The 18,719-nt window shown below is 44.4% G+C and overlaps 1 protein-coding gene across 2 annotated transcripts; it reads left to right on the top strand.

Moving 5' to 3' along the window:
* Positions 1-27: 27 nt before the first annotated feature.
* On the top strand, positions 28-7,402 carry PNMA2 (PNMA family member 2). Of its 2 annotated transcripts, XM_024767718.1 has the most exons (3): positions 28-131; positions 3,138-3,266; positions 3,549-7,402. In XM_024767718.1, the coding sequence occupies exon 3, from the start codon at positions 4,004-4,006 to the stop codon at positions 5,096-5,098; it is 1,095 nt and encodes a 364-aa protein (XP_024623486.1). In that variant the 5' UTR covers positions 28-131; positions 3,138-3,266; positions 3,549-4,003; the 3' UTR covers positions 5,099-7,402. The 2 variants fall into 2 exon arrangements, with proteins under 2 accessions (XP_024623486.1, XP_024623485.1); XM_024767717.1 differs by having other exon boundaries at positions 3,138-7,402.
* Positions 7,403-18,719: the final 11,317 nt, after the last annotated feature.

Raw genomic sequence — 18,719 nt, 5'->3', positions numbered from 1 at the left:
CAGAGGCGGGGAGGCAGGGGAGGCAGGGGAGGGCCGCGCAGCCGAGAGCCCCGCGCTCCGGAAGTGAAGCTGCCAGACCACCGGCTAATGGATGCGAGGCTGAGGGCCCGCTGACCGCTGTCGGCGCCAGGGTGAGTATGGGGCAGGGCACGCGGGGGCGAAGATCGTGGGGCGCAGTGCCTGGCCCCCGCGCCCCGCTCCCAGACCTGCCTGGCCCAGGCGCCTCTCCCCCACCGCATTGCGGAGGTGGGCCAGCGGTGAGGGTTCACCGTGGGGAGCGCTCCCTCCCTCTTACCCCTGCTGTGAGATGATGGATGGGGAAAGGGGCACACACTGGCAGGCGCCAGGACACCGGCGTGGGGAACAGAGGAAGGGGCGGCGCTGAAGGTGGGGGAGGCATGGCGCAGGCCGCGCGGCAACGTGGGGACCATACGAGGCGCGGACACCAAAGCTTCAGTCTAACCACGGGCCTTGGTGGGCTACTGGGAGCAGAGATTGAAACAAGGTCCTCACTTAACTGCACCCACGGTGGTAGGGGGGCGCGCAGCATGGCGGGGAGAGACACAGGGGCGTAGCAAATACGGAGGGGGTGGGTATGGAGAGAGAGACCTAGGTCTGCGGTCCGTGTAAGTGTAGCAAAGCGTGAAGTCTGCAAATTCCATCCCAGCACGGCGCCTTAGGTGTACAGTGAGGTAGGACGCAGGCCCGCTATATTGCCCGAGGGCGCTGGTTACCGTAATTGTGCCAGTACGCCAAGCAGGGCCCAGCAGAATGTCTTCCTTTGGTATCTTCCGCCCCGCTCTCCCGCCAAAGAAGGGGGGACGATACACACTGAAGCCCACTCCCCAAATCTCCAGCCCTTCTCGGCGCCCGGGGCGCCCCACCTCGTTCCACCGCCCCTGTAGAGGACTGCGCCAGAGCCACGGGGTTTCCTAGGTTGCCAGAAGCCGAGCGCCTGGGGCGTTAGTGCGCGTGCGTCCAGGGCAGGGAAAGGAGATGGGGTGATGACTGCCTTGAATTGTGCGAGGCCGAGAAGGGGAAAGATGTATGGGGACTTGGTGTGTCTGCGCGAGTAGATCGGCCGCAGCCACCGGGTTGGTGGCATCAGAAGGCATCTTGATGTATGACAGTAACACGGCCTCTGAGGGTCCTCCTTTGCTTACTCCTATCCCCGTGTATTTTCCATGTCTCAGTCCCTGGCCAGGGTGGATTACAGCCCCGCCCCTCTCTCCACAGTGGCAAAACCCCGCAGAAATGATGCACATCCCTTGGCTGGCTCGAATAGGAGCTCTGGGCATGCTCAGTAGCCAGGGCGGGTTTGGGCTGGGAAACTGTTGACCGCAGGAGCGTCGCGCCGGCAGAGCAACCAAATATTCTGTACCATTGTCCTCCCTTGCCCCTGGCAGGATTAAATGCGGACACCTTGCCCTCCTCCACAATTGTGAGGGATAGTTCGGCGAATGGAGTTCAATTTGGAGGACAACCAATCCCAGCTTGAAGATAAGCCCACCATGATAGGTGGGCAGGAGTCTACGGATACGAAGGAGAGGAGGAAGGAGAGAGGAATGTCCGCATGCAGGGGGATGAGGGAACCAAAGGCAGGCACTGGGACTTAGCACCAGATGTGCTTTGCATTTGAATAAAGGGCTTCCACACGAATTAACATCATTTCCTACTCCCAGCATCCCTCTGACATGAGTGCTTCCTTATAACCACTTTCTAGGGTTCCAGGGTAGGAAAGAGATTTAGATGCTTTGTCCAAGGTAACTATCTAGTTAAATGATCCAACAGTTCCAGTGGGGTCTTCCACCTGAATGTCTGGTTCCTTTTCCAACTTATCCTATCTTTATGTGAGAAAAGACAAGATTTTCTCATTTTTCCCCCCATATCCAAATATTTCCAATCCTGGCCTTATTGTGTATCAGGGACGTTTTGCTTGCCGTCTTTTTATTTGAAGGTTGCATTGCAGGTAGAGATTGCCTTTGGAGGAAGAAGCCACCCAAAGGTAGCCTAACTTCAGCGTGACAGTTATGCAGACCTTGGAGATGTTTCTTCCTGGGTATCTGATGCCTTATGACTTCTCATGTTTCCCCTAAATTTCATAATGGGGAGGAAGGTCACCCCCATAAATTAGAAGAGGACCGTGAGGCATGGAGGGAGGTGTCACTGGACTCAGATCCCTGGAGCTGCTGGGCGAGGACGCTATCTAGCATTTTGCCCTCCCCGCCCTCTGGCATGCACCCTCCTTTCAACCTTCCAGAAGAACTCGGGAAATGTGCCTGCAGCAGCTGCCACTGTAGCTGCAGATTGGCGTCTGTGGCATATGGACCCCATGTGGACTGATGGAGATTTTTAGGGGAAGAATGGTCATAGCCCTTTAACACACACTCCACGACAGCAACAGGAGATAGACGCTCTTCCCTTTTTACATTACCCAGTCTCCACCGGCTGGACACAGACTTGCCTCCTCTTTTTTTCTTTGTCCTCAAATGACCCATTCAAGTTCAGATGCTATGAAGAAAGCATCATGTTACTAACTTAACATTTATAGCAAAAGAAACCCCTAGTTATGCATTTGCAAAGCATAGCCAGGCATAACCAAAGAGAATTAATTCATAACTCCAAGTTTATTTGGCTCTGAGATTCTTTTAAATTGTTAAACCTGTATTAAATTTTTGTATCTATGTTATTATATTAAAGTATATTATATAAGTTATATTTCTAAACCTATATTAAATTGATTTTAAAAGTTTGAGTGTTTCCTAATCAGATTTTTTTTTTTTTTGCGGTACATGGGCCTCTCACTGCTGTGGCCTCTCCCGTTGCGGAGCACAGGCTCCGGACGCGCAGGCTCAGCGGCCATGGCTCACGGGCCTAGCTGCTCCGCGGCATGTGGGATCTTCCCGGACCGGGGCACGAACCCGTGTCCCCTGCATCGGCAGGCGGACTCTCAACCACTGAGCCACCAGGGAAGCCCCTAATCGGATTTTTTAATCAAAGAAATGAAGCAACTCAATATTGTTTAGTAGGTTTAATTAAACTGTAAAGGATTGTCATATTTTTGAATAAGTGCATCAACAGTCTTCGCATTGGATATTATCGAGTCATAAAAGTACACTATTATTATATTTATACAGGGCGGCTTGGCTTGGCTGGAGAGACACCCAGACGCGCCATTGTACAGAGTTGGGTGACACCTTCCTGTGCTAGAAGCAGAATACATAAGCTCCGTGGCTGTCATGGAACGTTTTGGAATGCATAAACAGGTATCTAGTCATTTCTCCTGATTTCATTCTTCACGCGGGACAGATCTTGGTCCTGTCCACAACTGGAGCTCCATTAATTGGCATGCCTGATGAGCATATGGTGGGGAAGCCTGATTGCAGGAGGGTCCCCAAGAGAACGAAAAAGTCACTGTAAGCAAAGAAGACTCAAATACAATGTGAGGCAGAATCCCTGGTCTACCCCCCACTTCCATCCCTAACCAGGTACTGATGTTTCCCGGGAAGGAGAGGGCTGTGTGGTAAAACTGAGCCTTGTTTCCCTAGGAGCCCAAGCCACTGTGCTGGGAGACTTCCCTCCAGGAGTTCTGGGTGCAAGAGTGAAGGCGACTCCCCACTGGCTAGAGAGAGGTGAGGCAGCAGAGACCCAGAGGGCAGTGAAAACAGCTCTTGCACACGCTTCCGATGGGGCAGCCCCACCACGTGACTGCGTGAGAGAAGCAGCAGCCACTGGGCTGCAGAGCCACAGGCCGTGGTCCTGTCACAACTGAGATACTAACCACCCACCTTGGGTCAGGTCAGGAGACCTCACGGAAAGTGCCGAGCTCTTGCCACTGAGCAGTAAGGGTTATTGGTACAGAAAACTAGGACCTAGGACCCGTTCACTGGTGGGTTATAAGTTTAGAAGTTCATCCAGGATATTCTCAATTCTAAGGCAACGCCCATCTACCCCACAAACGAATCTGTAGCCATAGAGTTCAAGCGAGTCAGTATCTGGGGCAATGGCGCTGGCCCTGTTGGAGGACTGGTGTAGGATCATGAGTGTGGATGATCAGAAATCACTGATGATCATGGGGATACCCGTGGGCTGCAATGAAGCCGAGATTCAGGAGGTCCTCCAGGAGACTTTAAAGTCTCTGGGCAGGTATAGAGTGCTTGGCAAAATATTCAGGAGGCAGGAGAATGCCAATGCTGTGTTGGTAGAGCTTCTGGAGGACACCGACGTCTCCGTGATCCCCAGCGAGGTTCAGGGAAAGGGGGGCATCTGGAAAGTGATCTTTAAGACCCCTAACCAGGACACTGAATTTCTTGAAAGACTGAACCTCTTTCTAGAGAAAGAGGGGCAGACGGTCTCGGGAATGTTCCGAGCGCTTGGGCATGAGGGAGTGTCTCCAGTGGCCATGCGCTGTGTCTCACCGGAGTTATTGGGCCATCTGCTGGGACAGGCAATAGCACACACCCCTCAGCCTTTGCTCCCCATGAGGTACCGGAAACTGAGAGTGTTCTCGGGGAGCGCTGTGCCCGCGCCAGAGGAAGAGCCCTTTGAAATCTGGTTGGAACAGGCCACCGAGATAGTCAAAGAGTGGCCGGTAGCAGAGGCAGAAAAGAAAAGATGGTTGGTGGAAAGCCTTCGCGGCCCTGCCCTGGACCTCATGCACATAATCCAGGCAGACAATCCGTCCATAAGTGTGGAAGAGTGTTTGGAAGCATTTAAGCAAGTGTTTGGAAGCCTGGAGAGTCGTAGGACCTCCCAGGTGAAATACCTGAAGACCTATCAGGAGGAAGGAGAGAAAGTCTCAGCGTACGTGTTACGGTTAGAAACCCTGCTGCGGAGAGCTGTGGAGAAGCGGGCCATCCCGAGGAACAGCGCGGACCAGGTCCGCTTGGAGCAGGTCATGGCCGGGGCGAGCCTCAGTGAGATCCTCTGGTGTAGGCTTAGGGAGCTGAGAGACCAGGGGCCTCCTCCCAGCTTCCTGGACTTAATGAAGGTAATCCGCGAAGAAGAGGAGGAAGAAGCCGCTTTTGAAAATGAGAATACTGAAACGCCGGAAGATGGAGATGGCTATGGCCACTGGGATAACGGGGCCGGAGACTAAAACCCAACTCACAGGGGGACCCACAGCCGGCATGGGGAGAGACAGCCATTCTACCAGGCTAAGACCTTTTCAGTTTTTTTTTCTCTAATTTATGCAGTTGAAATCAAGGTATTCAAGCCCGGTCTTGATTCTTCTTTCTAAGAAAAAAAATATCTGAGAGTTTTTTGGACCCTACATAGATTATTAATAAACAAAAAATTAAATTCCAAATACGAGATAGTACGCCTAAAGGAATCTGAACCAGGTTTCCTTTAAATACCCACCAATAGACCAAAAGAAAGAAATGATGTGAGAAAAAAAAAATCTTTTGTCATCTATGTAAAAATCCAAGCTGTTTGAATCATCAAGTGTTTTCCTTTCTCACATCAGCAAGAGTACCGAGTACACATCTCTGAGTACCAAGCCACGTGAGGCAGTGTTCAAAGAGCTAACGGTCATAAACCTACCAGCATGGCCCTGCTCTCAGGGAGGACATAGCCTCCGAGCATGAAAAGCTAAATAACCTTACGTGTAAACGAGTTCACGATGCCAATAGAAGCCAAGAGAGGTGTCGTTGCCAAATAAGCACGACATCTCTATCTTAGGTTTCTCTCTTTTCTTACTTGGGAAGCACTTCCCGCTTCTCTGCTGGGTGTCAGATAGATGGTTCCAGGCAGTGTGTTGGGCCCTGAGGACACAGAGGTCCACAGTTGAGGGACATCCTCAAGAAAGGGTAGACATCACAGGATGGCCTGACGGCGCATGGGGCTGTGCAGGCCATGTTTGGATTCAGGCCAGCCTGGATAGAGAGGAGGAGTTTTAGTGGCAACAAAGGGCAAAGAGGAGAGGAAGAGAGCTCACAGTTACTGAGGACCTGCTCTGTTCCGGGCACTTTACACATATGTCATTTTATGTGTACAGCACACCCGGTGTGGTATAATTATGCTCATTTTAAAAGAGAAGGGAAAAAAACTCAGATGGGTTACATGGTCTGCTCAACATAAAAATGCTATCAGGTGGCAGAGCCCAGACGGAAGTCCAGACCTCTCTGACACTGGCTAATCCTCTCTCCACTGTGATCGCGGTTTTCAAATTGTGTTTTGTAGTTCCGCAGGGATTTTTCAGCAGTTCTATCTTGAAAATGTATGTTAAACTCTTTAAATCTCTAATAAATAACAGACACAAGCGTGTTGATATCCGAATTTTAACACACTGGCATTTACCAACAGGCTCGCTTTTGTTTTCAGATTGACTCATTTTGTACAGACCTTGGAAGAAAGGTTCCCTTGGCGATATGTGAGCACACATCCAAGCTTACTTTAATTCTTCATAGATTAAGGAAGCCATAGCATGTCAGAGGTGTTTGAATCAGGCCCGCGCATGTCCTGTGACGTCAAGTGCGCTTCAAGCATAAATGAGCATCATTCAGTTAAATGCTAGGCAAGGCTCCAACACAACTGATGTATAGCATCATGATAGCTTTGTATGTACAATAAACAAGTGGCTTAACTTCTTGAAATATCAGTTTCTTCATCAGAAAAATGGGAGGACAATAGAATAGGGTTGTTGCTAAGATCAAATGACATAATGCTTTTAAGCACTTAGTGTGATGTCTGGAACATAGAAAGCCCTCAGTACATCGAGACTCTTTTTATTATTTTCACAATGCTTACTGTCTGGCCAATGCATGCTCTCTTCCTTTTCTAACAGTCCTGCAGTAACAAGTAAATATGTAATCTGCCTGTGAGGTTGTGACAACATTGCATTAGACACCGTTTTGGCTCTTGTGGTAAGTTTGAGCCCTTGTTGTCTGTTATCTTTGTGATAAATTTTCCAGCCATTGTTGACTATTGTTAGTGATTATAAGAAATAACTTCTTTCCGATCGTGAATAATTTTAACTGAAGAATACCCTGAGATTGTAAGAAAAACATTTTCTTTAAAGAGGTTCCATTTGTGGTCATTGATCTAAGTTATATTCTTCAGTACTGTTCAACCAAAGTGACACAACTGTCATCCTGTACACCCTGATTTCATGTGTTTTTTGTAGTCACGAAAATGGCCTTGTTGTTCTCATGTAGTCAGAGTATGCAAAGTAAAGCGTTATAAATGTGAAGTTATAAAATAAATACATGCTGGTAATAAAATTCTGAGTTTTTTCTGCTTCATGTGTTGTGGTTCTGTATAAACTATGCTTGAAGAAGGGATTTCATCACTAAAAAAAAAAAAAAAAAATTGAGAGGTAAGATTAAAAAATCAAGCTAAAACCAAAAGGTCTTGAACTCTTCTAGAAAAGAAAACCTGAGAGCAAAATGCTGGAATGGGAATACTTGGGCTTTGTCTTCAAGGATGAGAGAGAGCTCAGTCCACCCGTCATTGATTTCCCCTTTAAAATACAAGAAACGACAGATGGAGGCCAGTTCCCTTGGAGACCTCGAACTCGTTTGCTTAGGCAAGTAACCGTACAGATACATTCACCAGCCTCTATTCTGCTAAGGGTGAAATGACCTAAAGGTGAAATACTGCATTTCTTGGATGAAATAATTTTTCACTATATGGATATATAGAGGGGATAAAATTTATCTTGCCTCTGGCCCTCGAAATTTCTCTTCCTCTTCTCTACAGCGCAATGAGGGAGCATTCCTCAGAGGCCGTACACAGTGCCGATTGACCCATTATAAGATGGGTGTCTGGAGGAATACCCAGCAGTCTCTCCCAATCACTTGAGCAAAACCTTCCGGGAGATTGGTCTCCCCTTGTACTTAATCTGTCTCCGGTCCTGACCCTGGAGACCGAGGCTTCCAAGATTACATAACCTACTGCTGAAGTTAACTTTTCACCAGGGGCTGCCCACCTCTTCAGGCCAAGCCTCTCCTTCTGTTTTCTTCTGCTGTTCGTCCTAAACCCAAGACTCTCCGGTCATCTGTTCCCATCTTTACCCTCATGCCCATACTACACTGTGCCTCTTCCCACTGTTGATCTTTAAGACCCTCCAACATGCCAACTGGATATTCCACGAGGTCCTAAACAAACTAGCCTATATCATCAAAGTCCCTGCATAATACCCTGTCACCATATTCCTTAATTGAACTCTGGTCCTCCTGGTGGTCTGTCGCCCTCAAGTCCCTTGAGTGGAAGCTGCTCAGTCTCTCTCACCTCAGGAGAGACTGGAGAGTGGTGACAGCATCTCTTTCATTCACCGTCATCACTTCCCCACCTGCAAACGCCTTTGCTCCCTCCTGGTATATCCTCACTCTGCTGCACCACCCACAGTGGCTTGCTCCTGACAAGCCTGGACAGAGCATTGGCAAAGAAACTAATGTTCTCGGGGTGGGGGGATGCGGCATTTAGGACGGAATCTGGCTGGGTGTTATCCCAAGAAATAGGAAGAAAAAGCTAATGAATACAAACCATGTTCAAGGGGGACCTACAAGCAAGACTGGAAAAGCAGAGTTTTTAAGCTAGAGCGTTGGAAGGTAGAGTTTTGAAGGAGTGGAACCTGAGATGAAACATACAAGTGCGGTTAAGAGGATCTGAGACAAGTATTGTCAAACTCACTCGGGGTGTGTTTTGTTGTTGTTGTCTGACCAGCATAATCTTTGGACGGTCTAAAGGCCCAGGATCAGGGCAGACATCTCTCCCACCCCCCACCTGTTTGTGTGGACCAGGATCTTCTTGAGTTTGCCCAGGGAAGACTTAACACTCATCCAGAAGCTCTCCTGGGGTGGAAGATGGTGTCCCACAATGGGCTTCTCCGAAGCTAGCCTTCTCACTCTAGCAGACCCTGGAGTTGTCCCTGGTCCAGACCTCCCTGCGTTACCCAACTCTCTGCAGTGCCAGAGTGGTCCTTGACATCCCAAATGGACATTTTCTTAAAAACCAGAGTCACGCCAGAAGTGTATGCCAAAGTCAATTCTATCATAAGAGAAAAAAAACAGTGTAGGATTTCAGTGTCTCTTTCAGGCCACCAGCTGGAGCTGCCCATTTATTGTCTGGGCTGCTTTCAGCGGCAGCTGAGACTTCCCCATCTGCCCACACCCCGGCCCCGCCCCCTTGAAGGGAACAGTTCCCAGAGGGAGGAGTTACCTAGACTGCACCGTGGTGCTCAGGCTGGGAGCCACTGCAGGATGTCCTCAGGGAAGGGTTGGGAAGCTCAACACCCCCCACCCCCCTACCCCCGTCCCATCCTGTCCCAGACCTGCCCCTGCTCTGCAGGCCTAAAGGCAGCCCCACTGAGGGCCTCTCCTGGCTTTGGCTCAACAGCTTTGCCAACAAACTCAATTACTAAAAATGCAGCTTTCTTGAAATAACAAGCAATTGTCGCGAAAGGAAACTTTGTTTTTCCAGCTTCATTGAGGTATAATTGACAAATAAAAGTTGTATATATTTAAGAAGTACAGTGTGATGTTTTGATGTAAGTATACATTGTGAAATGATCTCCACAATCAGGCTAATTAACACATCCATCACCTCGCATAGTTACCGTTGTGTGCGTGGTAAGAACGCCTAAGACATGCTCTCTTAGTAAATTTCAAGTGCATACTGCAGTATTATTAACTATAGTCACCATGCTATACATTAGCTCTCCAGAACTTATTCATCCTGCATAAGTGAAAGTTTGTGCCCTTCGACCAACATGTTCCCATTTCCCCCACCTCCCGGCCCCTGGTCACCACCATTCTACTCTCTGCTTCTGTGAGTTTGACTTTTTGAGATTCTACATGTAAGTGAAATCATACAGTATTTGTCTTTCTGTGTCTGGCTTATTTCATTTAGGATAATGTCCTCAAGGTGCGTCCATGTTGCCACAAATGGCAGGATTTCCTTCTACAAGAGTAAACTTTGTATTGTAAATGAACATATGTAAAACATTGGAAACTGGGTTGGTAAAAAAGGGACGCTGATTAAGAAAACATGATGACTAAAGGTAATGTGGTATACTGGATGGGATCCTGGGACAGAAAAAGAAATTTAGGGAATAACTGAGGAAATCTGAATGCTGTGTGGACTTTAGTTAACAATAATGTATCAATACTGGTTCATTTGTAACAACGTACGTATTGTTCATAATAGAGGAAAGTGGGTGTGGGATATCCAGGAACTCTCTGTACTATCTATCCAATAATTCTGTAAATCTAAAACTGTTTTAAATAAAAAGCACATTAAAAACAACAAAAAAAAAAAAAGAAGAAGGGACACTGAGTTCTGCTGACTGGTCAAAATAATGCATTCCCTGGTAATATCCCATTCAAGGGTGTTAGCCTTTAATGACATTTCCTGAGCTTGGGGACCTGCTGTTCCAAATAGTGGCTAGTGAGATGCAAACTGGTAAATATAGAATGGATAAACAACAAGGTCCTACTGTATAGCACAGGGAACTATATTCAATATCCTTTGGTAAACCATACTGGAGAAGAATATGAAAAAGAATGTATATATGTGTATAACTGAGTCACTTTGCTGTATAGCAGTAATTAACACAACATTGTAAATCAACTATACTTCAATTAAAAAAAAATTACCCAAATAGTGGCTAGTGTACATTTTAAAGTTTTAAGTAGAAAGCTGTTATATAGGCCTGAGGCAACTGTAAATGTCTAGGGCTGGGTGTGTTGCCATCTTGGGAAAAACATCTATCAACCAATCCAGAATTTCCAGGGCTGTTTCCAATTTCAAGGTGATTTATGGGTCTAAAACTAAGATAGTAATCCTTTGGACTCCCAAGCCCTGTCACTGGCCTGGGTTTACGGCTACAGTTGGCAATGTGGGGTGAGGACCCAGCCTGCAGAGGTTCCCCAGGCCATATTCAGGGCCTTTTAGTTGATGACTGAGAGGGCAACCTGGCAGGACCATGGAATCCCTAGGTCATATTCCTCCCTGGGACCCCAGATTTTATCAGCAGCTGAACTACAGGGGAGCTGGTCTTCCTTGACCAGAGCCTGGCTGGTAGTTCTTTGATGCTTCAAGAGCACTCGGTGGCATGGGCCTGAAATGTATTCCACCTGTAACAAGAATGGTTTTGGCTTAGGAATCCATCAAAGTTGTACTACAAGGGATAGGGTTTGGGCCCATGTACCACTTCTGTTACCAGGCAGGCTGTGGTGTTTGCCAGGAGAGGGCAGGTTAACCTGAACTGAGCAATCTGTTTATGAAGTAGACAAAGTCCTCAGGGCACAGGGATGGGCCCTGATACATATTGAGGGATAAGGAGAGAGACCAAGAGGGCTATTCATGCCTCCTCCCCACACCCCAACTCTTGACACTTCCAACCTACACCAGAAACAAAGGACAGAGCAACAGAAATTAAAACCTAGAAACAGACAAGGGGTGAAACAAAATATAAGCAAGGGAACAGACAACCCCAGAAAAGTATGAAGAAAAACACATATAGGCACATCGTAGTCAAGCTGCTGTAACAAAAGATAAACTGCTGTAAACCAAGAATATCTTGAAAGTGGCCAGAGGAAAATGGCATATTTCATAGAGAGAAGTAATCATAGGAATTACAGTCTTCCCTCAGTATCCTAGGGGCATTAGTTCCAGGACCAATCCGTGAGGCTCAAGTCCCTTATATGCACAGTAATTGCATATAACCTACGCACATCCTCCCGTATACTTTAAATCTTCTCTGAATTACCTATAATACCTAACATAATATGAATGCTATGTAAATAGTTTTGCTTTTTGGAACTACCTGGATTTTTGTTTTTTGAATATTTCCAGTCCGCCTTTGGTTGAATCCATGGATGCAGAACAGGCGGATAACGAGGGCTAACTGTACTGCTGACATCTCTTAAGAAAATATGAAGGCCAAAGGGGCAGTAACATATTTAAACCACTGGATAAATAAACCTTGCTCAGCCAAGATTTAGTATACAAATTTGCCTTTAAAATCAGCTGAACCTAGAAATATTTGGAAGTGGTTGTCAGGTTATTGAACTATTTGGGTTTTCGGTCTTCTGAAGTCAATTTTAGTAGTTCAGTTTTCTGATTCTTTTCCATTTTATCTAGTTTTTTAAAAAATGTATTGGCATAAATTTGTCGGTGTTCTATTCAGATGTTTTGAATTATTAATGCTTCTACAGTTATGGCTCCTTATTCTATTGTTTGTGTTTTTGCTCTTTATCTCTGGGTTAATATTCCTAGAAGTGTAGCTATTCCATCTATGTTTTTCAAAGAATCAGCTTTTGGACTTGTTCATCCTCTCCATCATTATTTTAGTAATTTTTGTTCTTTTTTTATTATTTCTTTCATGATGCTTAGAATTAATATACCATTTCATTTCCAGCTTCTTGAAGATTGTTTCTTCTTTTCTGTTTCATGATTTTTTTTTTTTTTTTTTGCGGTACTTGGGCCTCTCACTGTTGTGGCCTCTCCCGCTGCGGAGAACGGGCTCCAGATGCACAGGCTCAGCGGCCATGGCTCACGGGCCCAGCCGCTCCGCGGCATGTGGGATCCTCCCAGACCGGGGCACGAACCTGTGTCCCCTGCATCGGCAGGCGGACTCTCAACCACTGCGCCACCAGGGAAGCCCCATGATTTTTTTTTTTTAATGTATTTAAGCATAGAAATTTATAACCAAGTATCACTTTAATTATATCCCATAATTTTGTTATATAATACTTTAAATATTTTCATTATGGTTTTTTCATAAACCATGAATTAGTTTTTTGAGGGGTGCAAAGTAGTTAAAGATATTGTGATTTACAATAAATACATATTTCAGTCTTCCAGCCATAGTTCCTAGCTCACAGCTCTCAAAATTCTTGTAATTTCCTGAGAAATAAGAGCAAAGGGAGCATCTTTTGTTATAATATTTGTTCTCTTGTTCTCAGTTCCTGAAATGGCTTCAGAGCCATAAAGCTGAAATAGGTGTCTTGTTATTCACAAGCCCATTTTCACCAGAACTGGGTTTGTGTTAATGAGGTGACTTTTGGAAGTCCCCTAAGGATGGGGGCACTGGTTGCCAGGGGGACCAATCATGAACAGACTGTTGGAACTTTCAGTCCCACCCCCTGATTTCTGGGGAGGGGAGAAGGGCTAGAGGTTGAATCACCAATGGTCAATAATTTAATCAATCATGCCTTTGTAATGAGGCTCCATAAGGCAACCAAAAAGGAGGGGTACTAGGAAGCTCCAGCTGGAACAAGAATGCTTCCATGTGCCACCATGATGGACCCCAGGGCTCCACAGAAGCTCCTTTATTCAGAACCTTGCCCCATGCATCTCTTCATCTGGCTGCTGATTCACATCCTTTAATTTCCTTTGTAATAAACTGGTAATCTGGTGAGTAAGCAGGTTTCCTGAATTCTGTGATTCGCTCTAGCAAATTCATAGAACCCAAAGGGGGATGTGGGAACTTCTGATTTATAGCCAGTTGTTCAGGAATATAGGTAACAACCTATAAGCCTTGAAAGCTATAAATTTCCTTTGTGAACTGCTTTACCTGCATTCCACAAATTTTGATTTTTTTTATTGTTAGCCATTTCAAAATATTTCCTAATTTCTCTTATGATCTCTTTTCTGATTCTTGAATTATTTAGTACTATGTTGTCCAGTTTCCAATATGTGGGTTTTCAATCATCTTTTTATTACTAACTTCTAATTTAATTCTTTTGTGGTAAGAGAATACACCTTGTGGTTTCAAAGACTTGTGATCTAACATATGGTCTATCTTGGTGAACGGTCAATGTGGACTCTACTGTTATAGGTTGCAAGTTTTAATTAAGTCAAGTTGGTTGAAAAAGTTGTACACTTTTTTTACTTCCTTGCTCATCTTCTGCCTATTTCTTTTGTGAATTACTGAGACGGGTGTTACAATATGCAGCCATAATTGTGGATTTGTCTGCTTCTCTCTTTTGGTTCTTCCAGGTTTTGCTTCTTTTTTGCATATGGATATCCAACTGTTCCAGCACCATTTGTTGAAAACACTATCATTTCTCTACTGAATGGGTTTTGAATCTTTGTCAAGAATTAATTGACCATATATGTGGGCATCTGCTTCTGGACTCTATTCTGCCCCGTTGATCTATTTGTCTATCTTGGCACCGATACTGACCACCTTATTTACTATAACACTATAATAAGTCTTGACATCAGGTAGTGTAAGTCCTCTAACTTTGTTCTTCTTTCTCAGAGTTATTCTAACTGTTTTTGATCCTTTGCATTTCAATGTGAATTTTAGAACAAACTTCTCAATCTCTACCAAAAAAGCCTTCTGGAATTTTGTTGGAATTGCCTTTAATCTATGGATCAATTTGGGGATAACTAAAATTTTGACAATAGTCAATTTTCTGGTCCATGAACATGGTATATCTCTCCATTTTATTAGGTCATGTTTAATTTTTATAGCAAAATTTTGTAGTTTTGAGTATTGGGGTCTTACATACTTTTTGTCAATTGTATTCCTAAGTATTTAATATTTAATGCTATTGTAAGTCATTTTGTCTTTTAATTTGTTTGTTGCTAGCATATAGAGCTACAATTAATTTTTATATATTGATATGTGTCCTGAAACCTTGCTAAATTCACTTATCAGTTCTAGTAACTTTTTTTTGATGTCATGGATTTTTTTGCATAAATGATTATGTCATCCGAGATTAAAACAATTTTACTTCTCTCTTTCCAATCTAGATATCATTTATTTCTTTTTCTTGACTTATGGCACTGGCTGGAACCCACAGTACCATATTGAATAGAAGTGGTGAGAACATCATTGTCTTGTTCCTGATCTTAAAGGGAAAGCATTCAATCTCTTACCATTAAGTTTGGTGTTAGCTGTAAGTACGTTTTTTTGTAGATATCTGCAATAGGTAGAATTTCTAAAATGCTCCCCTAAAATCTTCCCACTAATCCCTTGAAAGACTGAATATACAAAATGACAATGGGCAGACCATATATAAAAAAACAGATCTCTGGACTCACAACTTCTGCAGCAACCAGCCCCAAAGAGTCAGCACTTGGTCAGTAACTGCTAGCTTCCCTAATTTTTGCCTCCACTTCCAACTTAGGAACAAAAAGAGAAAGCCAGGGCTTCCCTGGTGGCACACTGGTTAAGAATCTGCCTGCCAATGCAGGGGACACGGGTTCGAGCCCTGGTCCGGGAAAATCCCACATACCACGGAGCAACTAAGACCGCGAGCCACAACTACTGAGCCCGTGTGCCACAACTACCGAAGCCCGCTCGCCTAGAGCCCATGCTCCGCAACAAGAGAAGCCACCGCAATGAGAAGCCCGCGCACCGCAACAAAGAGTAGCCCCTGCTCACTGCAACCAGAGAAAAGCCCGTGCACAGCAACAAACACCCAACACAGCCAGAAATTTAAAAAAATAATAAAACAAATAAATAAATTTTAAAAAATTTAAAAAAGCCAAATATGCTACCCTTAACAATCACATGGGATGTTCTGCTTACAATTAGCCCACCTCCACCTTCCGTATGCCAAAAGCCTTCAATAAGATCTTATGGTAAGTCTTCCCCTTTTCCCACTCCCCAGCCTGATTTTGAGTCTCTGCTAAATGCAAGTGATGGTGTCTTGCCTTTGTTCTTATATCAGTGATCTTCATTTATTCCCATGCCCTGGAATCTGCAAGCATGATGAGATCTCGCTCCTGTGATTATGTTATGTTACATGGCACAGTTGACATTAAGAGGGAAATGATCTGCATGGGCCTTATCTAAACATAAGCCCTTAAAATTAGAGAAGTTTATGGGCCAAAGACCTTAACAGACGCCTCACCAAAGAAGATACACAGACAACAGATAAGCATATGAAAAGATGCTCCACATTATATGTCAATCAGGGAAATGCAAATTAAAACAACAATAAGGTACCACTACGCACTTATTGCAATGGCCAAAATCCAGAACACTAGCAAACCAAATGCCCACAAGGATGCAGAGCAACAGGAAGTCTCGTTCACTGCTGGTGGGAATAAAAATGGTGCAGCCACTTTGGAAGACAGTTTGGTAGTTTCTTACAAAACTAAACGTACTCTTGGAAATTCCCGGGCAGTCCAGTGGTTAGGACTCGGTGCTATCACTGCCGGGGCCCAGGTTCAATCCCTGGTTGGGGAACTAGGATCCCACAAGCTGAGCAGCTCGGCCAAAAAAAAAAAACAAAACTAAATATACTCTTACCCTACCCTCCGGCAGTCACGTTCCTTGGTATTTACCCAAAGGAGTTGAAAACTTATGCCCACAGCAAAACCTGCTTGTGGTGTTTATAGTAGCTTTATTCATAGTTGACAAAACTTGGAAACTACCAAGTTGCCCTGCAGTAGGTGAGTGGATAAGTAATGGTAGTACATCCAGACCGTGGAATGTTATTCAGCACTAACAAGAAACGAGCTATCAAACTGTGAAAAGACAAGGAGGAAACTTATATGCATATAACTAAGTGAAAGAAAGCAATCTGAAAAGACTACTTACTGTATGATTCCAACTCTATGACATTCTTGAGAAGGCAAAACTATGGAGACAGTGGAAAGATCAGCAGTTGCCAGGGGTTGAGGGGTGGGATGAATAGGCAGAACACACGGGATTATCAGGATACGAAAAGACTCTGTATGATACTACAATAATAGATCCATTTCGGGCTTCGCTGGTGGCGCAGTGGTTGGGAGTCCGCCTGCTGATGCAGGGGACATGGGTTCACGCCCCGGTCTGGGAAGATCCCACGTGCCGCGGAGCGGCTGGGCCCGTGAGCCACGGCTGCTGGGCCTGCGCATCCGGAGCCTGTGCTCCGCAACGGGAGAGGCCACAACAGTGAGAGGCCCGCCTACCGCAAATAAATAAATAATAGATCCATTTCGTTATACATTTGCCTAAACCCACAGAATGTACAATACCAAGAATGAATGTAAGGTAAACAATGGACTTTGGACGTTGATGATGTGTCAAAGTAGGTTCATCAATTGTAACAAATATAGGGGATGTTGATAAATGGTAGGAGCTGTTGAGAGGGGTTACTCTGGTAAGGAATGTTGATAATGGGCGGGGCTATGCATGGTGGGATAGGAGGAATATGGGAAATCTTTGTACCTTCCTCTCAATTGTGCTGTGAAAAAAAAAAAACGCTCTAAAAAGAAACTAAAAGAAAAAATTAGAAACCCTTCTCTGATTAATAAAAAGGGAAGTCAGGCAGATTCAAAGTGTAAGAACTTGATACATCATTGTTGCTTTGAATATGAAGGGGGCCATGTGAGAAGAAATGGGGGCCTCAGGGAGCTGAGGGCAGAGCCTGAGTATCAGCCAGCAAGGAAACATAGACCTTAGACCTTCAACCTAGAACCTAGAACCAGGTTCTGCCAGCAACTTGAATGAGCTAAAAGATAGATTCTTCCCCACACCTCCAGCCAATATCAAAATGTGAGATCCTGCGCAGAGGGAGAAGTCCAGCGCGTTCTGATTTCCGTGTTCAATGTTTTCTTATAAGATTTTTAAATGAGGGGGAAAAAAAGCCTTTTATATTTACTCACTCATTTAATATTTCTAGTACTCTTCATTTTTTTATGTACATTTGAGTTTCTATTTCATGTCATTTTCCTTCAGCCTGAGGAAACTCCTTTTACAATTTTTTGCAGTGCCAGTCTATTGGCAATGAATTATCTCAGCTTGTTTTTATCAAAAATGTCTTAATTTTACTCTACTTTTAAAGAATCTTTTCACTACATACAGAATTCTAGGTTAGCAGTTCTTTTTTTTTTAATTTCAGCACATTGGATGCCATTTCTTTAACTTCGGGCTTACACTGCTTCTGACAAAAATTCTGTAGTAAATCTCATTTTTGTTCTCTTGAATATGATGTGTCTTTTTTTCTCTGGTTTCTTTAAGATTTTCCCCTTTCTCACTGGTTTTCATCAGTTAGATTATTATGTGCTTTGATGTGGTATCCATTTATTCTGCTTGGTATTCACTGAACTTGTTGAATATGGAGATTTATATTTTTCATCAAATTTGGAAATTATTTTCTGGTCCCTGTCTCCTTTGGGGAGACACATATGTTAGACTACATGATACTGTCACTGAGGCTCTCTTCCTTTTCATTTTGCTTCAGATCTTTTTCTCTCTGTGATTCAACTTAAGAGAATTTCTATTACTACATCTCCAAGTTCATTAAATTTTCTCTTCTTTGGTGTCTAATCTACAGCTAAGCCCATTTGGTATAATTTTCACTGTAGACATTTTATTTTTTCAGCCCTAGATGTCCTGTTTGATTTCTTTTAATATCTTTAATTTCTCTCCTTATTGTCTTCAGGTTTTCCCTTGAATTTTTGAGCATGTTTATGATGGCGCTTTTAAAGTTCTTTTCTATTAATTCCATCATCTCTGTCATGTCTGTGTCTGTTTATATTTTTATCCTGGTTACGGGCATCTCCTGGTTATGCTTCAATGAAGGTCTAACTTTTAATGGATGCTGAATGTGATGGCTTTGTGATATGTCACCTTGGCTAGGCTGAACTACAGTCCCCAGAATTCCCTTTCTAGTATGTTTCCAGTTACGGTAGGGTACAAGGGATATTTCTCTCATAGGAGTTGGAGCATGGAAGGGAAACTGAAGCTATTTTGTAATACACACACACACACACACACCCTTTCCCAGAGTTTCAATCAAACACAAATCTAGGTGCCGTTTTGAAGA

Source organism: Neophocaena asiaeorientalis, unplaced genomic scaffold, assembly GCF_003031525.2.
Source record: "Neophocaena asiaeorientalis asiaeorientalis breed wild unplaced genomic scaffold, Neophocaena_asiaeorientalis_V1.1 scaffold523, whole genome shotgun sequence".
In the NCBI taxonomy this organism is placed as follows: Eukaryota; Metazoa; Chordata; class Mammalia; order Artiodactyla; family Phocoenidae; genus Neophocaena; species Neophocaena asiaeorientalis.
This window is presented reverse-complemented; position numbering and strand designations above follow the sequence as displayed.